The sequence below is a fragment of the Lissotriton helveticus genome, chromosome 3_1 (assembly GCF_964261635.1).
Source record: "Lissotriton helveticus chromosome 3_1, aLisHel1.1, whole genome shotgun sequence".
Taxonomy (NCBI): Eukaryota; Metazoa; Chordata; class Amphibia; order Caudata; family Salamandridae; genus Lissotriton; species Lissotriton helveticus.
This window is the reverse complement of record NC_136061.1, coordinates 1,108,552,766-1,108,573,696: the sequence shown is the minus strand read 5'-3', so window position 1 is coordinate 1,108,573,696 and position 20,931 is coordinate 1,108,552,766. Positions and strand designations below refer to the sequence as shown.

Sequence of the window (20,931 nt, the reverse complement as noted above, 5' to 3'; positions counted from 1 at the left end):
ACCAGTATGTATTATCTAACCTAGTGGAGTGCGTTGTAATGAGCATTCCCGATTGAGGCACTTGTCTGCTGTGAAGTGGATACAGAGACTTTGTAGCATGCCTACCTGCATGGCTCGGTTTATGCAGACCTGAAAGAAGATGATATGTTCCCAATGAAGCGTGAAATTAAAATGAACAAACAAAAAAGACACAGTTGGGTATCTGGTCCACAATTAATTACATACTTCCTTTTTTAGTGAGTTGTGCAAGAAACTGCCGCAGAAAAGCCACCCCTTCTTCAAGGGGAAAATACAAAAGAATGCATTTCTTCTATACAGTTTCCGCATAGCAAAAAAGGGAACCAACATAAAATAGGACTGCAATGTCCTACATTTTGAAAAAAACGGAGCCGGGTCTAAGGCAGAAACAAGCCCAGACGAGCGACACAGCTCACAAACCATTCTGCCTCGGTGAATTCCATGTGAACGTTCCGTGGGACTGACGAAAAATAAAATACAAAAATGGTATTGTGTAGCTGAGGCAGACTTGTTACGACAAAGTGTACTAAGAATGTAAAAATAATCTTAACGGCAGTGGTCTGGCACTGCTCAAGATTCAACGATTATGTGCCCACGAGGGGTTTTCCATTTGTGTTTAACACCGACACATAAATGCATGTTAGCTTTTGAATTTCTTGGCATCGCAATTTGTATTTCCCGACAGTGTTAATGTAAAATGCATTAGCACTTGGGCATGTAATGGGGCTGCGAAGGAGGTGGTGTCGCCGGCTTCATCAAGGTTTGGGAAGAACTTGCTCTCTCGGTCAAACTCTCAAGTAAGATTTGCTAAAAACTCCCAATCAGAGGTCAAGAAACCATTTGAAAAATCAAACCCCCTCGCCCGGAACAAACAGCTGCGATCAACAAAAAACTGGCCTGGAGGAACTTTTGTCTGGATTACTATAGTTAGAATGAATAATTCATCAGCATTACACCTGGTTCGTCAGCGAGGAAAACACAAGGCTGAAGGGTTGCATGAATGCCTTCAAAAGTCTCAGCCTTGGGTAATCGCTCATATTCTCTTTACCAGACAGAGACCAGCTACAAGGTAATACATTTTGGCCTTGCTCCAATGGGACAGCCCAGCCAGGCCCCCTCTATACATGTATACTAGCAAGCCCACAATGGTTTTTGGCTGCCTCAGAGGCACTTTCTGATGGTGTTTGTTAAAACGACAGGCCTTTGGGGTGCCACCCCCATTTGATACAAATCTGATATATATATATATATATATATATATATATATATATATATATATTATATACATTTTTTTTAATTAATAATTGCAATGGCCTATGGCTGTGCCTTCTTATGTTCTTTGTGCTAGAATTGAAATGTGCTTTAATCTGGACTCCCAACATGAATATGTTATCTTTAAAGACCTATGCCATCCTTTCCGAAGTTCAAGCATAGTGCATTGGACCATATTTTGCCAGCATGATCTGTAACATCCAAAACAATTTCAGCTCATTTAAATTGCAAGTATTTTTTTGTTCTTTTGTGATTCCTCGGGTAAACTAGAGGATAAATGAACTCATGACAGGACTAGGAAAATAATAAAAAGCAAAAATGGGCATAAACTCGAAAGTGCCACAGCCTCAAAATCTATTTAGAAGATAAAAAAGAGTAAACTTGAAAATAAAATGTAGTAACAGGTTTTTAAGCGGGAGTTTTTCGTACTTAAACATGTGCTTCCACGGAATAGAATAAAACTTCTACTGGAGAAACATGCTGCAAATATTATTGGTACATAGTAAGAAAAGCCAAATACATGCACAGCACATATTTTATAAAAGCCAAAATGACTTTTTTTTAAAAATAAATAAATCCTTTCACTCGCCTCCTTAATGGATTAAAGAGCTAACGATCTGCAAAACAGTTTGGAAGTATCCTTTTGCCTGAGAGAACACAAGGGAGCAGTTTTCTTGAAAATGAAAGATAGACGATACCGTCTACACAAGCACCACTCCATTAACGGATGACCTTGAGATCATCCTTCAGCAGCAGACAACATTTTTTGACTACTGTAACAAAATGCTTAGCAAAACCGCGCCATTTGGAAAGTACCGCAGTAATGCTGCCTGGACACGGCATGAGCCGTGTTATCAATACAAACAGGAGTGCCAACACCAGGTGCAGACAAACTTGAGGCTCCTATAAAGCCCTTCTGAACACAGCACAAGCCAGGGGTCTTTAGCAAACCTGTCTTATGATCGGATCAGGTGCTGCATGACTCAAAGCCCCAAAATGGTTGGCCTTTCCGTCATAGTAGTACACAGTCCCACTGAACTGACCTGGTAGGTCACCTGACTGACCCACATGAGCAAATGTCATTTCTGATTGGTCCCTATATCTGTGACTTTAGAAATAAGAACACTGCATCCGCACTTTCATGCCCAGTGCTTGCTGTTGAATCTCACCCCAAGGCACCTTCATTTGTGTATAAGAGAGTAGGCGGACACTGTGTGCAGTGTCACTCACTTTCTGATGAATTCCTGGTGAAAATTTATATTTTGCTCAAAAAGCTTCCGTTAAAAGACTTCTTTGCTCTGTGCTTGACCCAGTGTGTGAGGAACAGCAGTAGAGCCCACCCGGAGAGCCCACCAGAAAGTGAAAGACAGAGCACACAGTTTGAATTAGTGAAAATGTCCCTACTGAACAAAGGAAATGGATCTATAACAAGGGGTACAACAGCTTAGCAATGGATTAAAGGGTGCCACCTTTGTAAAATAATGGCAATGTCTTTCAAACTGGTTTTGAAATAACTGTATAGCGTGTTTTTTATCCTTGCTAATGTGCACTCAGGAATTTTTTATTTGTCTCTGGCTCATTGGCCATACTTTGCAAGATTTTTTTGTTCTATAAAACCTTTCAGAAAAAAAAGGGAAAAAATATCCAAACCAAACATATATGATGATGATCCTCAACATGTATCCAGGCATGATACAGAAGAGTATTTTTAAACATGGGCGATCATCATCTGAGAAATCTTGATTTGCATTTCAAGGGGCAACTAGTCTTCATTATATTTAGTGCATACGTTCCTACCACCAGAAAGATGCACACACCACACAACCCTGAGGGGGCTTGCACCATTCAAAGGACTTGTACCTTATGAATCGCAGCATCATGCCCATTTACAATAAGACCCAGGACCAGAAACTCAGGATTATATTGCTAAAATGATACCCCGATCCCTTGCAAATACCAGTGTAACAAAGATATGACAACTCCAAAGTAGCAGCTATATTGGTCTCAAAAAATCATTTAAATACCCATTTACACACTAACTAGATCAACTCGCCTAAACTATAGATGGAGCATTTGTAAACTCAAAGAACCCAAATGAGGACACAAAACAAGAAATTGCTGAATACATCCAGAATGGCATCCTTTCCGTCGTATTGTCATTTTTTAATGCGATAAGCATCTAAAGCTAGTAAGTGCCTGATTTAATCACCAATCCGTGGATATACAGCATATATTCTCCATTCCTGCAATTATCCACGCATGGTAGAAGAGGAGAGTAAGCGGCGAAAATGCAGTTAGAATGAGGGTATTGAGAAATCAACAAACCCTTTCAAACATACATTGTATATGTGCTTACTGATTAAGTGAAGATATCTACAGAGGCAGAGATATCTAGAGAGTTTTGAATATGCAGTTTAGTCTTCTATTTTGAAGATTCTCCAAATCCAAAGAACTAGGTGAGAATATGCAGCAGGTTGATACCTACCTTCAATAACAATATTTCTGGTGGATACATCATCTTCCCTCAAATTCCTCAAGTTGTGAACATCCTTACAGGTGTTAGACTGGTTGAAGAACATTTCTCTCCAGCACCGCTACACATTACCACACATCTTCATTCACTCCTCCACTTCCTAGACATAACATAAGCATGTAGGATGCACCAACCTGCCCACTTACATCTGCTCCGTATAAGTTTCCTGTGCCTCGAAGTGCACTGAGTGGAACCAATAAAAAATCCACAAAAGTTACAATTACCGCACATAATTACAGCACATACGATGTTTCCATACTTTTTGATCTTAGTAGTCACAGCATTAACTCATAGTTGAGGAGGGAGGAATCTGCGGGCATGTTATGTAGCCACAAGAAATATAGTTACCGAAGGATACATTATTCTGCAGATTCTTCACATTATGAATGCAAAAGCATTACCTCCAAGGAAGGAGGGACTGAATAGTGTAGGTTAACAAAGTAAATTATGAATATATGATGTTACCACGATTTCAAATACAACGCATGGCTTTACCACGCGAATTTTACATCGCTAGAGTCTTTACCACGCAGAATAATAGAACGCAGCATTTTACCACGCATAAATACGTTATTCATCCAGCGTCGATTATGCCCAAAAAACACTGAACATAATGAAACGGATAGGCAAAAAAAAATAGGTCTTCAGTAGTGACATTGTTTGTCTTTTTTCACTTTCACTGACCCTCAAGCAAGATGGCTGAATATTTCGTCAAAGAATATCATTTGTTAATTAGTAATACACGTTTTATTTACACATTCAGTTATCTTTTTTAATTGTTTTTTAATGTAGATTCCTTAATGTTTTTTGTTGTTTGTTTGGGGGGGGGGAGACCCCCTCAGCCCCCCTTTTTTAAATTTTTTAAATTTGATTTTTTGGGGGGGGGGGGGAGACCCCCCCAGCCCCCTTTTTTATTTTTTTCCATTTCCACCCATCCCTTTACTACTTATCACGTATTTAATTTATGTGTGAAAACACCTATCAAAATAAAAAAAGGACTTTTCTTTTTACGTACACACAGAACGTAGGATTGTTGACCGGAACGTTTCTTTCGTGGTAAAGACGATCGTGGAAGGCATACGCGTGGGAAAGACGTTTACGTGGTAAGTGCCTCGTTGTAAACGTTACGCGTAGTAATGCCTTCGTTGTAAATGATGTTTCCCGTCAATTATGGGCAAAGTGCCCATCACTGCATGCCCGAGACATGGGACAGTAGTACTTGCCAAATTTACGCGGAGGACCATGAATCCACTCGACAGATGTGGTCAACTGAGACACCTCTGGAAGAGCTGTGGAAGCCTCTAGGGCCCTAGTGGAATGAGAACAAATGCCCTCGAGTGTCTTTCTTGTCCAAGGAGTAGAGGATCTTGATATAGAGAAAGAATCAAAGGGAGATTGTGTGTCTGGTCACTACCTAAGCTTACGTGGCTCTAGCAAAATTCAAGTCCTGCTCTGCATGTTCAATATAGTAGGAAGCAAACACAAGGAGATGATGTCTGGAGCGCACAAACTTTTCAGACACTCACCTACAGTCGCAGATCTGGGTTGAATCCATCATCATTCTTTAGTTCACTCCGCCACCCCAGTTCAGAACCAGCCTTATGCAAATCAGTTTTGACCCTGTCCCTCATGAGAATAGTCCAGCCCGAACTGCCAAGCCATGTTTTCCCTGGACCGGAAACAATCATCCTGTTTAGTATTATACAGAAGGAAACCACATGCCTTCAGTCCAGCCTATGCAACCGCTCCTAGGGTTTGATGTAAAACAGAGGCGGGAAGAAAGATCTGAAGAGTGACAGACTGGGCCACTTGAAAGACTAAAAATACCTTGGGCAAGAATGCTGGGCAATTGTAGACGACCAACTATACAGGTAGCTAGCCTGAGGTTCTCCAACATTACACGCAGAGCTTATTGTCCCCAACAAAACTATTTTCGGGATAAGAAGCTGAACTGGGTAACTAAGCATGAATGATTCAAAACACACTGGGGAACAATAAACTGAGTGGGAGGAAATAACTGAATCAAACCTTTAACCCTTCCATGCAGCCGCGATTCTGCGCCTGTGCGGCAAAATCGCAAGTGGGCGGGTTTATGACAGCCCACAGCCGTCATCAGCACACGAGCGCCGTAGTGCATGAAGGCTGGGGGCCGTCATCAGCATGCAAGGGGTTAAGAAAAAAAGGACCATCAGTGGCGATCTAAACACGGATGGCTGATCAGGGAGACACATGAAAGGAGCACTGCAGCCAAGAAACCCCTAACTATTGAGACTGCCTGATCAAACTGCGCAAAAAACTGAGCTGTGCAGGTCATCAGAAAGCCACGATTTATAGAAGTGCAAGCCTTCTGACCCACATCACTGCACAAATATGTCCCAGCAACCTGCATTAACAGCTTTAATAGAAGCCTTTTTGTTATCCAAATGGTCTGCCACTTAGCTAGGGAGCCAAAAGACTCCAACTGGGACCTTTCAATCTCCACATGTGTAGATGCAGCAGGCTGTGTTGGAGGACCCAGCCGTCTGGCTGTCAGGAAAGAACAGGTCCACAGTATTCAGGAGGGGAAGACAAGGCCGTATGCAGAATGCAAACTGATCTACATAACGGATTCTAACTGCCCAATCTGGCGTGGCAAGGATCAGCCGAGCTCAGTCCTCCAGCACATTCCTCAGGACTTCGACAGTGGTAGAATTAATACATATATGCTTACAACAGGCTCGGATACCAGATGAATTGAAATGCTCTTGCAGGAACCTTTCAGAGAGAGGTCAATGGCACAGAACAGAGGCTATTTCCTGTTCCAAGTGCAAAATAAATTAAGATTTGGGCAGCCCAATCTGGAAAAGGTCACTTGTGTCACTTCGGGGTGTAATGCTACCTTGTGGCTTACAAGTGAGAGGGACACATACTTGATCATGTCTGGACAGCCAACCGTACAGTGTCTACATTGACAGTCTCTCCTTGCACATGGTCTGACCAATACTTAATAAAGTTCTCAATCACAAACAAAACTACGGTTAAACCTCCAGCTAACGAAGGTCCATGGCAAGGAACTGGAATAGCATCAACAGAAACATTTTCTGTAACTCACTGGCAAACACAGTTCCAACTAACCAGCCATCTATCAACTTAGTGAGGAAAACCTCACAGCTAATAGCAACGAACATGCCCCCCCTCAGGACAATAAGATCATCTAGGTGCCATAAGGCTCAGAGATGGTTCTCTTCTGTTCTAAAAACCCCAAAATTAGCCCTACGCCAATCTGAAAGGAAATGGAGACGCAACTACTCCCCTGATAAAAGAGAGACTTATCTAGCTCAACTCCAGGATTACACAAAATCCATTTTAAGAACCAAGGCCACCTATTGTTCTTCAAAAATCCTGAGCTCCACCAATAGATCAAAGGACATATTCTCAATCGTCAATGATCTGTCCAATCCGGACAGTCACAATAAAACCAATACCCTCTCAACCACTTTGCAACTCCCTGAATACCATCTTTATCAATAAAATTACCATGATTAAAGCCAGTATTAAAAACCTGCTGCACTCTCGAGGTACTACCATCCCTGTCCCCTTGATCAGTTCCTAGCAATAAGCAGTCAGGCATTTCTGGACCTTCAGACCAAAGTAAAACCTAGATCACCCACCGACAGCTGTCCGCCTCTCATTTTAAAAGAAGTTTTCTCTGTACTCCCCAGGCCTGCCCTCTCTCTCCTGAACAAGTCACTGACACAGGGCTGTGTGCCTAGAGCTTTCAAAAAACCGATCATTGTCCCCCTTCTAAAAAAAAAAACAGGGGGCGACGCCCAGACTCTCACCAACTACCGTCCAATCTCTCTGCTCCCCTACTTAGCCATGGTACTGGAATCCTATTTGGCTAAATGCCTTTGTTCTTTTGTTGAACAGTCTGAATACCTTGACTCCCACCAAGCCGGGTTTCGCCCTTCCCACTTAACATAAGCAGTAATACTGACTGTGCTGGAAACACTTTGGAAGGAAGCCAACAAAGGCTTTCCTCTGCCCTGGTGCCGTTGGATCTTTCCGCAGCATTTGACATGGTCTATTATGGTATCTTAGTTGACCAGGTCAAGGACGCAGGCCAACAGGGCTCGACTCTTAGCTGGATTAGGTTGTTCCTAGAAGACCACTCCCAGTTGGTACACTTATCCCATTTCACTGCATCGAATACGAGAACAACATGTGGAGTACCTCAGGGTTCCTCACTATCCCCGCACTTGTTCAACGTATACCTTCTCCCACTGATCCAGTCCTTGAAAGAAAGGAAGGTGTGCACATTTAACTACTCAGATGACCTACAATTATTGTTCACATTGAGAACACACCTGACCACGTGTCCGAATTCCAAGCCACTATGCTGCACGTCAATAATTGGATGAACAGCAACCACTTAAAACTAAACCCAGACAAGACCGAACTTATTCTGACAGGGGGTATTTGGAAGACGGGGAGCTCACACTTCTGGCCAGCTGAGCTGGGTTCTCCCCCTACTCCATCCCCCTCAGCCAAGAGTCTTGGGGTGACAACCAACTGTGACCTTAATATGAAAACTCAGATTGGACCGGTAATCTCTACTTGCTTCTTTCAGCTAAGAAAGATAAGGAAAATCAGCAGACTCTTGACTAGGGAAGCCATGGTACAGGTTATTCTAGCCATGGTTGTGTTGTACATAGACTATGCCAATTGCCTATACTTCGGCTTACCACTATATCTAATCAAAAGACTGCAACTGGTGCAGAACCAGGCTGCTGGGCTGATCTTCCAGCAGCCCAGATGGCAACAGGTTTCCCCTCTCATGAGGTAGTTGGATTAGCTTCACATACCACAACGCTGTGCCTTCAAAGTCAGTTGCATTATTTTTAAATCCCTTGCATGGCACTACCCCAAAATTTATCTCTAGCCTTATTGAAAGGCATATACCAACCCGCAACCTGCGTTTAGCCCACATAAACCTCTTGGTCACACCCTCCTACAAACTAAAGCTACAAGGAGGATGCTGGTTCGCAGTGTTGGCTCTTAGATTCTGGAACACCCTTCCACTGGACATCAGATCCTGCACAGACCTTTTCGAGATTCAGAAGACTTCAAGACATAGTTATTCACCCAAGCATACGATTAAATCAACAGGGCTCCCGTTATTCCTAGAAACAGCGCCAAGAAATCAATACGTGTTCGTGCGCCTTAAAAGTAATTTTAACATAAAATAACAGGGTGGCAGAGTGCCCGCTTCCACATTGAGGGAACTTAGCAGATGGGCCACTACTGGGATAATTCCTTGAAAACTGCAACCACTGCCACAGGGAAATACCTTCTAAAATGTTCTCCATGACCTAACTCCCCCACACCCCACGCGTTTCTAAATGCTGGTGTAACGACTGGTCGTGTTGAGTGACAGAGACTGAAGTTCTTAAAATGGAATGGAGAAATGCTGTCATGGAACAGCCAGTCACCCACACCTTTATGGGCAGAGGCTGCTATTCAAGCGGTAATGATGCCCATATGGGAGTATAATCCCAGCAACGAGGCATCCATGACCAATGTGGTCTACTTTTATGGATGGCAGAACAGATGACATACCTCGTCAAGGACTGAGCACGGTAAAGGTGTATCAAGGTCACTTATTTTCATACCCAAGGGAAGTGTGAATCCTCCCTGCAGATAAGGTACCACTTAACACATGAATATGTCTCATATTTCTTAAAGAGGATACCAGTTAGAAGTGGTAAAAGCTACAAAGGGTAAACAAACAAACCTTCTTAGCAATCTTGTAGCTCTTGAATGAAGAGGAAAATGTATGCAGAACATCAGTAAGGAACCAAACTCTCCCCGAAATAAGGAAAGGGAAAAGAGGCAAGCAAATACTTTCCTGAAAGAGATCCAAAAGGACGGAAAGGACTAAAAATCAGGGACAATGACTAAAACAAATGAACAATGAAGGTGATGAAAAATAAAAGAGTGAAAGCTGTGTAAAAGATACATTGTTAGTTAATGCCTACATTATATCGGATTTAAACAGTATTTGGAATCACAGGGAAAGAATCAACTTTCTCTTGAACTGGGAACCTCAGGCAGAAATTCCTGGAAGGGGCAGGATCATAGAAAAGGCATTTCATAATGCTTGGCCGGGCCCTCTTTTATTAACACTTGGTGTGACAAAGAACTTTAGGAAGAAACAGAAGTTTGACACCTTTCTTCTGATATGAGACTCCGCAGCCAAATGATCACCTTTCTTCACCGAAGCTCCCCAAGACGGACAATGCTCTTGGTGACTGCAACCACAGGCACTATCTACGTCACAATAATACCAGCCATGCGGAGAGTTCAGAGTCCAAAGAAGTGCTTCTTGATTGCACAATGAGCACAGAGTCTTCTGAATACTTATCACCTCAGGTATGCTCCTGGCGTGGATGCTCCCAGAAACTATTATGAGTTTTGATCCGTGTCATTGAAGAGATCCCACCACAAAGTGGGGAAGATCAACTGTGTACCATCAACAGATATGGGCCTCTGTATATGAAGCTCTTCGCCATAGCTACCTGAATTTCCATATATAGCCCAATACCCCAAATTGCAGGCAACTTTCTGAACACTGAATACTCCTCAGAGAGGTGAGCAAGGGGACAGAATACAGAAGACCTCTGCAGATTCTCTATTCACTAACCAAACATCCAAATATGGGAATACATTGGTTGCCAAACATCTTATTGAAGCAATCACAACTGCCCACAATTTCATGAGCGAATAACATGCTGTTGTAAGCCCGAATGGCAAGACCGGGGAATCCTAGTATTGGGGTCCAACAGTGAACCACAAATAAAACCTGTGATCGGGGCCATTTAGAAAATGGAAGTAGGCGACTCGAAGATCCAGTGAGGATAGACAAACCCTTGTATTTAATGCCACCTACACCTACCTAAAGACAGCATCTTGAGCTATGAAAAAATGGACACGTTCAGAAGGCAGAGATCCAGGATGGGTCTGAAACCTCTGCCCTATTTCAAGACCAAGATGTAAAGGGAATAGAATCTCGAGCCACTTTCATCCAGAGACACCTCCTTTAAGACCTCTTGCTAAGCAGGGCAAGGACCTCTGTCTACAGATCGCAGTGTTTGCCAGACAGTGTGCCGTGGCAGAAACAAAGACAGTCTGAAGGAAGGGACAGGAACAATAGGGTGTACCCCTTGTGGATCAACTGGACGACCCATGTTGTAATTGTCTCCCAACTGGCAGACAAATGGGAGACTCTTGCCTACGCACCACAATATATTGATGTAAAAGGGTTGAAGTGATTTTGAGGTAGCAGATCCAGCAGAAGATGATGGGCAATAGGTCTGCTGCCAGTGGGGGCAGCTCCTAGATCAACCCATTCCTTGAAGAGGTACATTTGTTCAGCTGTCTGGAGCTACACAATAGCCCAAGGTTTTCTGTAGTGTTTATGCAACTGTCTCATTGGTAAGGCCAAGTCCAGTGAGCCGTTGTGCCTCACCAATGCCACAATGGTCCTTCGGTTTGCAAATCTGCACAACATCTTCCCCTTAAAATCTAAACCTTTGGAAGCAACATCTTAGGAAAGAAAGGTGTTTGGGAAAGATTCCAGGAAACCAGTTACTTACCTTATGGAATGCTCCATCTTGCCTTTACTATCACATAGTTTTACATCAAGAGATGGAGCGGGACTATATTATTATTCCCAATCCAAGATGACAGGTGCAGTGGATTCCTATTGTTGCTATCCAATCTAGGATGGGTCCTGTACGTCTAGAGATGGCACTTCCTTCGTCTTCCACATTAAAAAAAAATGCTGGATTAAGGGAAAGGTGCAACTCAGTCAACAGCATTTTGAGTTGGGTTCTTCGCTTTATATTTGTATTATTCTTGGATTCAAAGACATTCCTCAAGTTTTTTCTTCGAGTCAACTGATCACTGATCCTTCAACTCGGTCTTTAGGTAATTATGCACTTATAATCTTCCTCCTCTGCAGGATTTTTCCCTTTAAGGTTTTTCCTCCTTTGCAACTTTTCTTGAGGGCAACCGCTTACCACGCATTGTTTGCTCTGCGTAAGAGGAATCACGCCTACAGAAAGAGTCATGCCACGTAAGGCAAGACCGAATCCTCAGTCAAGACTTAAACTGGAAACAAGGGGCTGTAGCCCTTCTATTCTTGGCTTTCCCAGGAGGAATCTTCCTTTTGCCACTGCAAGGTAGGACCATCAAAGTACCATGGATCTCTCCTGCATAGCCAATTGAACAAATCCGGGCAACCGAATGTAGTGCGGGCTGTGCCCATGAAGCATTTAAGTCATTAAAGACCAAATCAGAAAATTACTTCACATATTTCGGTAGGATTATTGTCAGTTTGGCCAATTCCTACAAGGAGAGGACATAGCAGCCTGGTAGGCATTTGCTTTTCCATGTAAGGAGAGTGAGACTGTTTGAAGCCAAAAATACCCGGCCGAAGAAGTAAAGTTGGTGGGTGTAAGGACAAGAACTTTGAGTTATGAAAACAAAACTACTGCATCTGGAAAATATCTGTCTACTGCTGGACCTGAGAAGGACATTCCCAAAGAAGCAATGACTGGTTCCACTGGTGCCAAGTTAAACGGAAGTAAGCACTCTGCAGCTGCTAAGGCAAGACAGCAAGATTTCCATAAAAGTTTATGCATTTGGCTCCACGGAGGTTAAGGACAGTTCTAAGGACTCAAACCTTAATTATTATGTGAAAAAAAATGAGGACACTTTCTCAGTCAGAGGGGTAACAGCTGTCCCCTTGCGGCGAGGTGTTGAGGCCACTAGCATTTTTTAAGTCAAGCTAAAGGAGGCAGTAGATTGTCAGCTTTTGAGTCATTATCTTTTATGAAACCATAATCCCTAACTGCCATATTTATGGTGTAAGAATCACATCCAGCAACAACTCCAACAAAACAATTTCTGGGCCCAAGAAGGAGGTTGATATCTAAGCAAGCTCTGACTTCCCCTTTTGCCCGTCTGTTTATTAAGACAGCAGTGATTATGAATGCTTAGAAATCTGCATTGTGACCAGCTACCACGGCAGAGGCCCCAATGAAGATGGATAGGCTGGCGAAAGTGCTGTGGTCTGGGTTTTCTCTCTAGGCACCAAGTCTGGAGGTTGTACATTTGTCAAATCAGTAGACATTGGTCTCAGAGACACCAGAGCTGCCAAGACCAAAGAACAGCTCTGTACTTTTGAAGTGTCCCAAAAAGTGCCAGACCCGTCCTGAAGATATCCAACATAGCCATACAGAGGGTCTCAATCTGCGCATGGTCAGCAGATTGAGCAGAGAATTCCAGATGTATGTTTTGCAGTTTAGTTTATGGATTTGCTCTCAGGGTGAAGAGAGGCCAGCTTCTGGGAATGGCATCAGGACATCAAACAGTCCGAGAAGCAGGACCTTATCCTCTAGGAAGAAGATCATTTCTCCTTCTTATGGTGCTTTTTAGGTCTCGCCTGTCGATGCGCATGCGCATAGAGCTTGCGAGACTATGGGGGCTTATCCACTCTTTATCCAACTTGCAAGGAATCGTGGCGATTCCTTGCAGTGCCCGTGACTTTTAAGCTCAATGCGCATGTGCATTGAGCTTAAAAGCGCGTGCACAGCCGCCCGCATTCCTCCGACACCTTTGAAGTGAAGCTTAGCTTCACTTCAAAGGCCCGGCTTCTTCACACCCACATGCCGCTCTGCCCCGCTCCGCCCCCTCCCCTGAGTCATCCTGCCTGCCGAGACTTCTCCTCCCCCCTACTTACATCCCGCTTTCACTTGTTAACTTTACCGCTGTCCGGGTGGTTCCATGTTATTTCTTTAACTACCTGCTCGTGACTGCCCGTCCTCGTGCTGGCACTGTGCTTTCCTCTGTGAACTTTAGGACTTCTCCATATAACTGTGGCATTCCAGAAATTCGTCATTGGAACGCAACGTGCAACGCATTGACCCGACGTTGCTCTTTGATTGCGCACCTAGAAACCTTGACGCGCAAACCAGCTTCATTCTCCTTGGCTGACACACCCAGCAGCCTTTACAGACGGACAACAGCGTGTACAACAGCTTTGTGCCAATACTAACGTGCACACCAGCTTTGTGTCCATTTTATGTACACAGCAGCTCCATGCTCTATCGCTCACGCGCACAGCGACGCTGTGTGCACTTTAATGCTCATTCGCTGGCACGCACAGCACATTTGTGCAAGTATTTGCATGTCTACCCTGCAATCCTTTCGCTGATACGCACAGCTTGATTTTAAAATTGTGTGTATAAGTTACAGTTCACTCGCTGATGCACACAGCAACTCCGCGGCGCTGACGCGCACAGTTGGATTTTAAATTGCGTGCCTACTTTACAGTTTACTCACTGATACGCACAGCAGCTCCATGCTTTCTTGCAGACTCGCACAGCAGTGCCCAGTGCAGACTTTTACGTTCTTTCGCTGACACGCAGAGCACTTTTGTACAAGTATTTGGTCGTCTACCCTGCAATCTTTTCGCTGATACGCACATCTTGATTTTAAAACTGCGTGTCTAGTTTACAGTTCACTCGCTGATGCGCACAGCAACTCTGCTGACGCGTTTAGCTGGATTTTAAATTGCGTGCCTACAGTACAATCGCACAACACTTTAGTACAAGTATTGCGTGTCTACTCTGCAATCTTTTCGCTGATGCGCACAGCAACTCTGAGTGCAGTCTCTTTCAATCGCTGACACACACAGCACGTTCCCATCTAATTGTGTGTATACAGTACAACATATTATATCCTATGTCTTCATTAACAATATAGTGTATCTGTACTGAATATATATCCAGCATTTCAGACTGCATTTCAGAGCTTTTAGAAATGTTTATGGCTTTTTTTTTTTGAAATTCTTTAGCATTGGCTACAGGAAACAAAAATGCTAAAGATTTACAAAAAAAACCCATAAACAATTCTAAAAGCACTAACTCTAATGCTGCGAGACCTATTGCATTTTCAATGCTTGTTATATGTGGGGTTTGGTATAGGACAGTGTGGTGTTTTATGTGGTATATAGTGCACTCCCATTCACGGCATGTGCAAACACTGTAACCGTAGTCATGAGCTTGATCCTTTCAGTCACCTGGATGGTTTTGTGCCAAGAGACCAACTTTCTAAATCAGTTCCAGGCTTTTTCTAATCAGCAACATGAATCAGTTAAGAACATAGAACTCTTCATTCTAAATGAATAATGCAAGATTAATTCTCCATTGCGCTGGGTTATGAAGAGGCTGTTTCAGCGGCGGCCGGTTTAGGTAAGCACAGTGAGGCAGGGCACGGCAGAGGGGGGTGAGGGGAGAGGGGAAGACAACGGAATAGGTATAATTAAAAAACAATAATAATACCTATTCTGTTGCACGTTTGCTTCCCTCCCTGCCGCGCCCTGCTCCGACCTACTGCGCTAACCTGAGCCTGCCGCCGCTGGTAAGACCAGGGCCATTTCCTAGTATCAGTAGCTAAAGAACAGTTTACACTACGAATTGTTAGCGATTCCACCCCTTATACGATGTCCTTGTCAGCTATACAAGCAGAATTCAAGATGATTTTCTTTAAGAAAGAGCGTTCCTTTCTAAGTGATTGAATAAAGGACAAACATTATCATTGCACATATATGCCTATGTTAATATAACATGTGTTAAATTCATTCGGCTAAATAAACTATTTGTTAACCTCCAATGCATAGCCTCCACATGAAACCAGGTGCCTTGACTAAACATAAAGAGATGCTACTTCCAATTCTTATTTAATAGTTCATAAGATATTTTTCAAAATCGCCTAAGCTCAAATTAGCCACACAGAGCAGGTCTACATTATTTCAAAATTAGTCACAGAAATATACTTTGTCCACGAGGGAGAACCTGTATGGAACAGTTAATACTGGTAAGGTAGTTTGGCCCCATTCTGAAGGCTTAGCAATAGAGGACACTCAGTTGCTACAAAGGTACGGGCTAACCAGAAGCTTCAAATCAAGAACCTATCTTCCAAATGTCCCAGAAAGGGTATTTTTCGAAAAATACTATCTGGGGGGCAACTGAGCTTCAGGTATTAAAATTGAGGCAGCAAACGAGCATACAAAATTGATAAATAAATTGTGATTTTGCACAGAATCTTATTCAACCAACCTGTGAAATCATTAAGCCCCCATTTAAGAGGCCATAAGCAACACAGCCAATGGGATCTGCAAGTGACCCAGGTGTTTGGAATGCACAGTACAAATTGCTGCTCTCAGGGCTTATTCAAATTACTTATGTGTAACTTCTTTCTGTGATTCACTGCTGAGGCAGAGATGCAACCACGCTAGGTCTTTCATGCATGTAGACCAACAGCACCAGCAAGGCCCATCTTCAATATCACCACACAAAAAATAAATTTAAAAAACACACAAATAAAACAAAACACAAATACACAAAGGAATTAACAGAACACAAGCACCTTAGTCGGAGAAAGACAAGTATCTCTGATGGGAGAGCAGTAAGATACGAATCAGTTGGAAGTGGCATCCTATAGGAAGCCAGTTGTCCCCAACACATACCATTCACGGTGCACATCAAATCAGTTGTGGGATATAGGTGATGAAGTGTACAACATTGGAGGAAAGTATGTGACCTGTGACTGAGCTACCTCAAAGCCTAAAACCTGATCGACAGAGGTAAATTGGCTTCTATGAGAAATCTCTGGCTCTTTTATCATAGCTCAGAACAGCAGCAAAGCCATCCTGATAGAAAATTCATTTGGTATATCTATAAAAATAAGTCAGACAAAAAATAATGTTAAGAAATTACAAACCCCAAACGAAGTGAGTCTGAAAGGCAAACCAGTAATAAGACAAATGTCACAAAATGATAAAAAACTTTTATAAAGAAAACAAAACCACCACACAAAAAATGACTAGAACAAACATTTTTATGCTATTAAATGAGAAATGGTGTGGCCTACACCTCAGTGCACATTGTTTGTAGACTGAAGATAGGTACTACAGAAAGTTTTACTTTTACAATTAGAAACCTAACTGGAGGTCAAAGATTTTCAGTTGTCCAAGCGCGTACGCTACAGCTAAAACGTCTCAAAGCTAGATACACTTGGAAAGGTGTCTCGCTGTAGACTTTAACATGGTCACCGTCATGGTTATGTTTTTCGCTGAGAGGCTTGGCCGGTCATCTCAAGTATTCAAACGCTTATTCAAACGCTCCCCATATCTCAGGACTTTCCGACAGTTACACCCTCAGGAGATAAGTGCAAAAGGTAGGATTTGGTGACATAAATTTAACCCCATTAATGCTCTGGTAGGCAGGAAGTTGAGACTTATTCAGTGCATAGGGAGGGAAGTGTTTGCTCTTAAGATCCAGGCAGATTTTCACTTCAATAAGCAACTTCAAATAAAATTTGAGTTTTCCCTCAAACTCAATAGAAAGCCAAAAATGATCCAATAAAGATAACTAATGAACATGCATAGTTCTAAGAGACTTCACTGTTGGATTAAAAAGAATAAAATGTGCAGCAGCAGCCCGATGTGGTGTAGCACAGTGATTGTACTGGCTCTTTGTAGATTTACGTTTTAATACCTTTCCACAAAATTACTTGTGGTGCACTGCATATTACAACAGCACTGGGCTTTGAAGAGCACCTATACATTAGAAATGCAAGATCTACTGGCTTATTTAAAGGGAAACAATAAGAAACAGAGATAGATAGATAGGTAGATACATAGATATCACCGACCATAAGCCAATACTTAAGATAGTTGTACTAGCCAGACAAAGTCACCATCGCTTAATCAACTTTTCAGTTTACTTGTTTCAGATATTATATTTAAAAAAAAGTTAAAAGAAAAGAGAAAATGGTATGTGCATATGTGAACGTAGCAAAATGTGTTTTCAAATGGGGAATACTGACCTACGCATTCTGATAGTGTGATCTGGCGAGCTACAGTTCTTTGCACCAGGAAAGGAAGACCAGAACCGCTGCCTGAAGTACAGGAATGATCCAATAAATCCTGCATAGAAAACAAATACCTCAAGTTGGGGAGTACACAAATCTTTTTGAATATTAAAAGGTTTACAGTGTAAGACGCATTTCAAACTACAAATGTTTTAGTGCACTTCAAGAAAATACAATTGAAAAATATACAGATAATATGCTAACAGTATTGCTAATTTAGCCTATGTGAATAATAACATCCCTACAGTATTGATCAAACTGCAGGACATCAAATTAACTCATTCGTCCAAGGTTAGTGAGCTTGGAGGAATGATCAAACCGAGCAGTAGATGTAGAAGAAAGAATCCAGAAATTTTCAAATAGGACTTGTAAAACATGCACCAGACTCTCACAGCTGGGTTTTCATGCTGTTGGAACAGCTGATTCTACCACACCAAGGAAACTACAAAGGGGTTAGTGTTCGCCGTAGGAGCATGAGGAGACAGCAGGAGGTGAACGATTGCATTTCATATCAGACACAGTAAAATGCGAATAGGTCGTTCTTTCTGTAAAATATATTTTTTTAATGTAGTAATTAAAAATATGCCTTCTTTGGGTAATTATTATGCTTAAAAGATGGTCAGAATTTTTATATAGGTCAATGTGTACGAACCCACATATGCATTGACTATTTACAGCAATTCTAAAATTGCAGCTGAATAAATGAAAAGTGAATGCTGTAAAAAATGTGGATTTTAAGAAGCATCTTTTGATGTGAAAATGGGAAAAATTGTCAAATTCACATCTTTTGATTTAAACCAATTTTATTGGAGTTTTGAATAAAACAAAAACGTGTGCACATCATGTTAAAATAATATCAAATGTCTAAGAACGATTGAGGGGTAATATTTGTAAGACCTAAGATTCTAGTGCATACTGAAAAACTGTATCTCAAGGACGGAAGAATACAAGCGTATGGGAAGTGTATTAGCAATAATGACATAAAAAGATAATTAGAAGGGACCCCCTCCCGAGGGAAATGGCAGAGCAACTCTTCTTACAGAGAAGCACTTTGCTAGATAAAAGAAAGAAAAAAGAGAAAAGAAAAGGAGAAAATAAGGAGTCGCAGAGTGTGGGAACAAAGAGTGGGAAGAGAGTAAGTGGGGGCGATGAGAGTAAAGGGCGATATCTAGTGTTGTTTGACTGGGTCAGCAGGTTTGGGGTAACCTTATCCGCCAGACTGCATTGACACTCGCAAACATTTTCGTAGGGGCCACAAAGTTTTGTTTGGAGTGAGACCGAGGGCAGCAATGATGTTAGCACGGTGGCGGTTATGAAGGGGGTGTTTTTTAGGGGGCGGGCATGGGGGGTTGTGGCAGTGTGGTGGATGTAGGGGAAGCAAAGCATACATCTAGTGGCTGAATTGCAAAATGTGAAACCGGTTTATCTGGGATTAATCCTGTTTTCCCCATTTTACCAAATTGTGTGATCCCAGGCAATTGTTCTATTCCACTTTCCCTCTTTTTCTTCATTATCGTATTAAAGAGAACCTCAAAATGCATTACCTTAGGATCAGCACTGTACAAATTATTTTCCTTTGTTGAATTTAATAAACTATAATGTTCATGTACAATAAGCACCCAGGTCACTCAAAGAGTGCGTATAACAACTGACTTGCCTCACTACTGGCATTGTTTTCAGGGTGGAGGGGGGAGAATGAATGGTTCTTACTTTATGTTTGAAAACTAGCACTTAAAAAGAAAATAATTCTCAATGCACATATAATCTGATGTGCTACGGTAATACACTTCTGCATGTTAATGAAATACACTTTTTGATTTATGAAGATACCTTATTATATTTTTACACTTTTGTTGCAATATGTATGTACAAATAAGGTGTTCCTAAAGTTAAGCAGCGCAAGACAACCTTTCTTTAACTTCAATTAACGTTTAAATATAGGCATGCCTGTTTATTTTACAAATGTTTTAATCATAGCACTGAGTCAAGTAAACAGCAGTCCAGTGTTGTTGACCAGGGGGCAACATGCAGCCTTCTGGCCGTACTTTGAGGATCACTGCACCAGAGGATTACAGACTTCTTTATAAGATCGGTTTGGTGTTACGCCCATTATAATGACCTGGATTTCTGGAAGTACCTATCAAAAGAGACCCATAGTCACCGTACCCTGTTTGTGTTGTGCAGTTGTTTGTACATTATGGTGTCAGCACTTCTGCTAGAGCACAGCATATTCCACCATTTATTAAAGGGGATCTCAGGTGTCAATTTCCACTCTGATAGAATCGCCTTTGCTCCCAGCGAGAGCATCAGATCCAACAATAAGCATATCCATTTCTGGAAGTAGTAAGTGGAGTGGGTTGGTCGTGATTCCTAGGACTACCGTTAAGAAGTCAATATTAAGTGGTATCTTGAAGAGGTCTTCAACCAGGCGTTGTAGTCTGGCCCAAAAGGGATGGACCAATTTACAGGTGAGAAACGTACTTAAGGGATCCCTTCCCTTCCCCACACCACCAGCAATTGTCTGCTGCAGTGAGACCTAGTTTGTAAAGTCTGGACGGTGTCTAATAGGTCTTGTGTATAGACGACAATATGGTCTAGGCCAGCATTGGGGTGATATTTGCCATAAAGGGTGGCTGCCAAATTCGACTCCATGCTGAGTCCAGGAAGCAGGATGACTGTGAGGGTGGTATGAAAGGTTGCCATTGCTTTATTATTCCTTTAAGTTAGGATTTCGTGTGAGGCTCTAATAGTTTATGTAGGCGTGATGCAGTATGTCCTGCCTCCTCAAATTACTCAATAGGCTGTGGAGTTCGGGGGTGTGAGCTTAAGGCAATTTCCGGATGGCACTCTTTCAAGAAATTGTAAAATACTATGTCTGGAAGGTCATGACATGCATCCAATGTAGAGAATGTTATGGGGTTTAGAAATGTGCCCAGGGCTCCTTTTATATTTATACCTTAGTGAGCCTGCAATTCCCAAAACAGTGTTTCCATGTAATTTAATCCTGTGATTGTTTTACAAGGAAGCTAGGACGGAGTCCAAAATATGTTTTTTCAGTAGCTTGTCTAGTCGTAATAATGCAGCGATCGTATCAAACAGAATTGGTTTTGAACGGTCTTGGGGCAGTT

General features: G+C 42.2%; 1 protein-coding gene across 1 annotated transcript in view; it reads right to left on the bottom strand.

Annotated features, from left to right (window-relative positions):
• The window catches only part of ACVR1 (activin A receptor type 1), a 325,334-nt gene that overhangs the window by 142,792 nt on the left and 161,611 nt on the right, over nt 1-20,931 (bottom strand). The window contains exon 7 of the mRNA XM_078681708.1: nt 17,759-17,858. Coding sequence (XP_078537834.1) covers nt 17,759-17,858 — 100 coding nt within the window. The remainder of the gene's footprint in view (nt 1-17,758; nt 17,859-20,931) is intronic.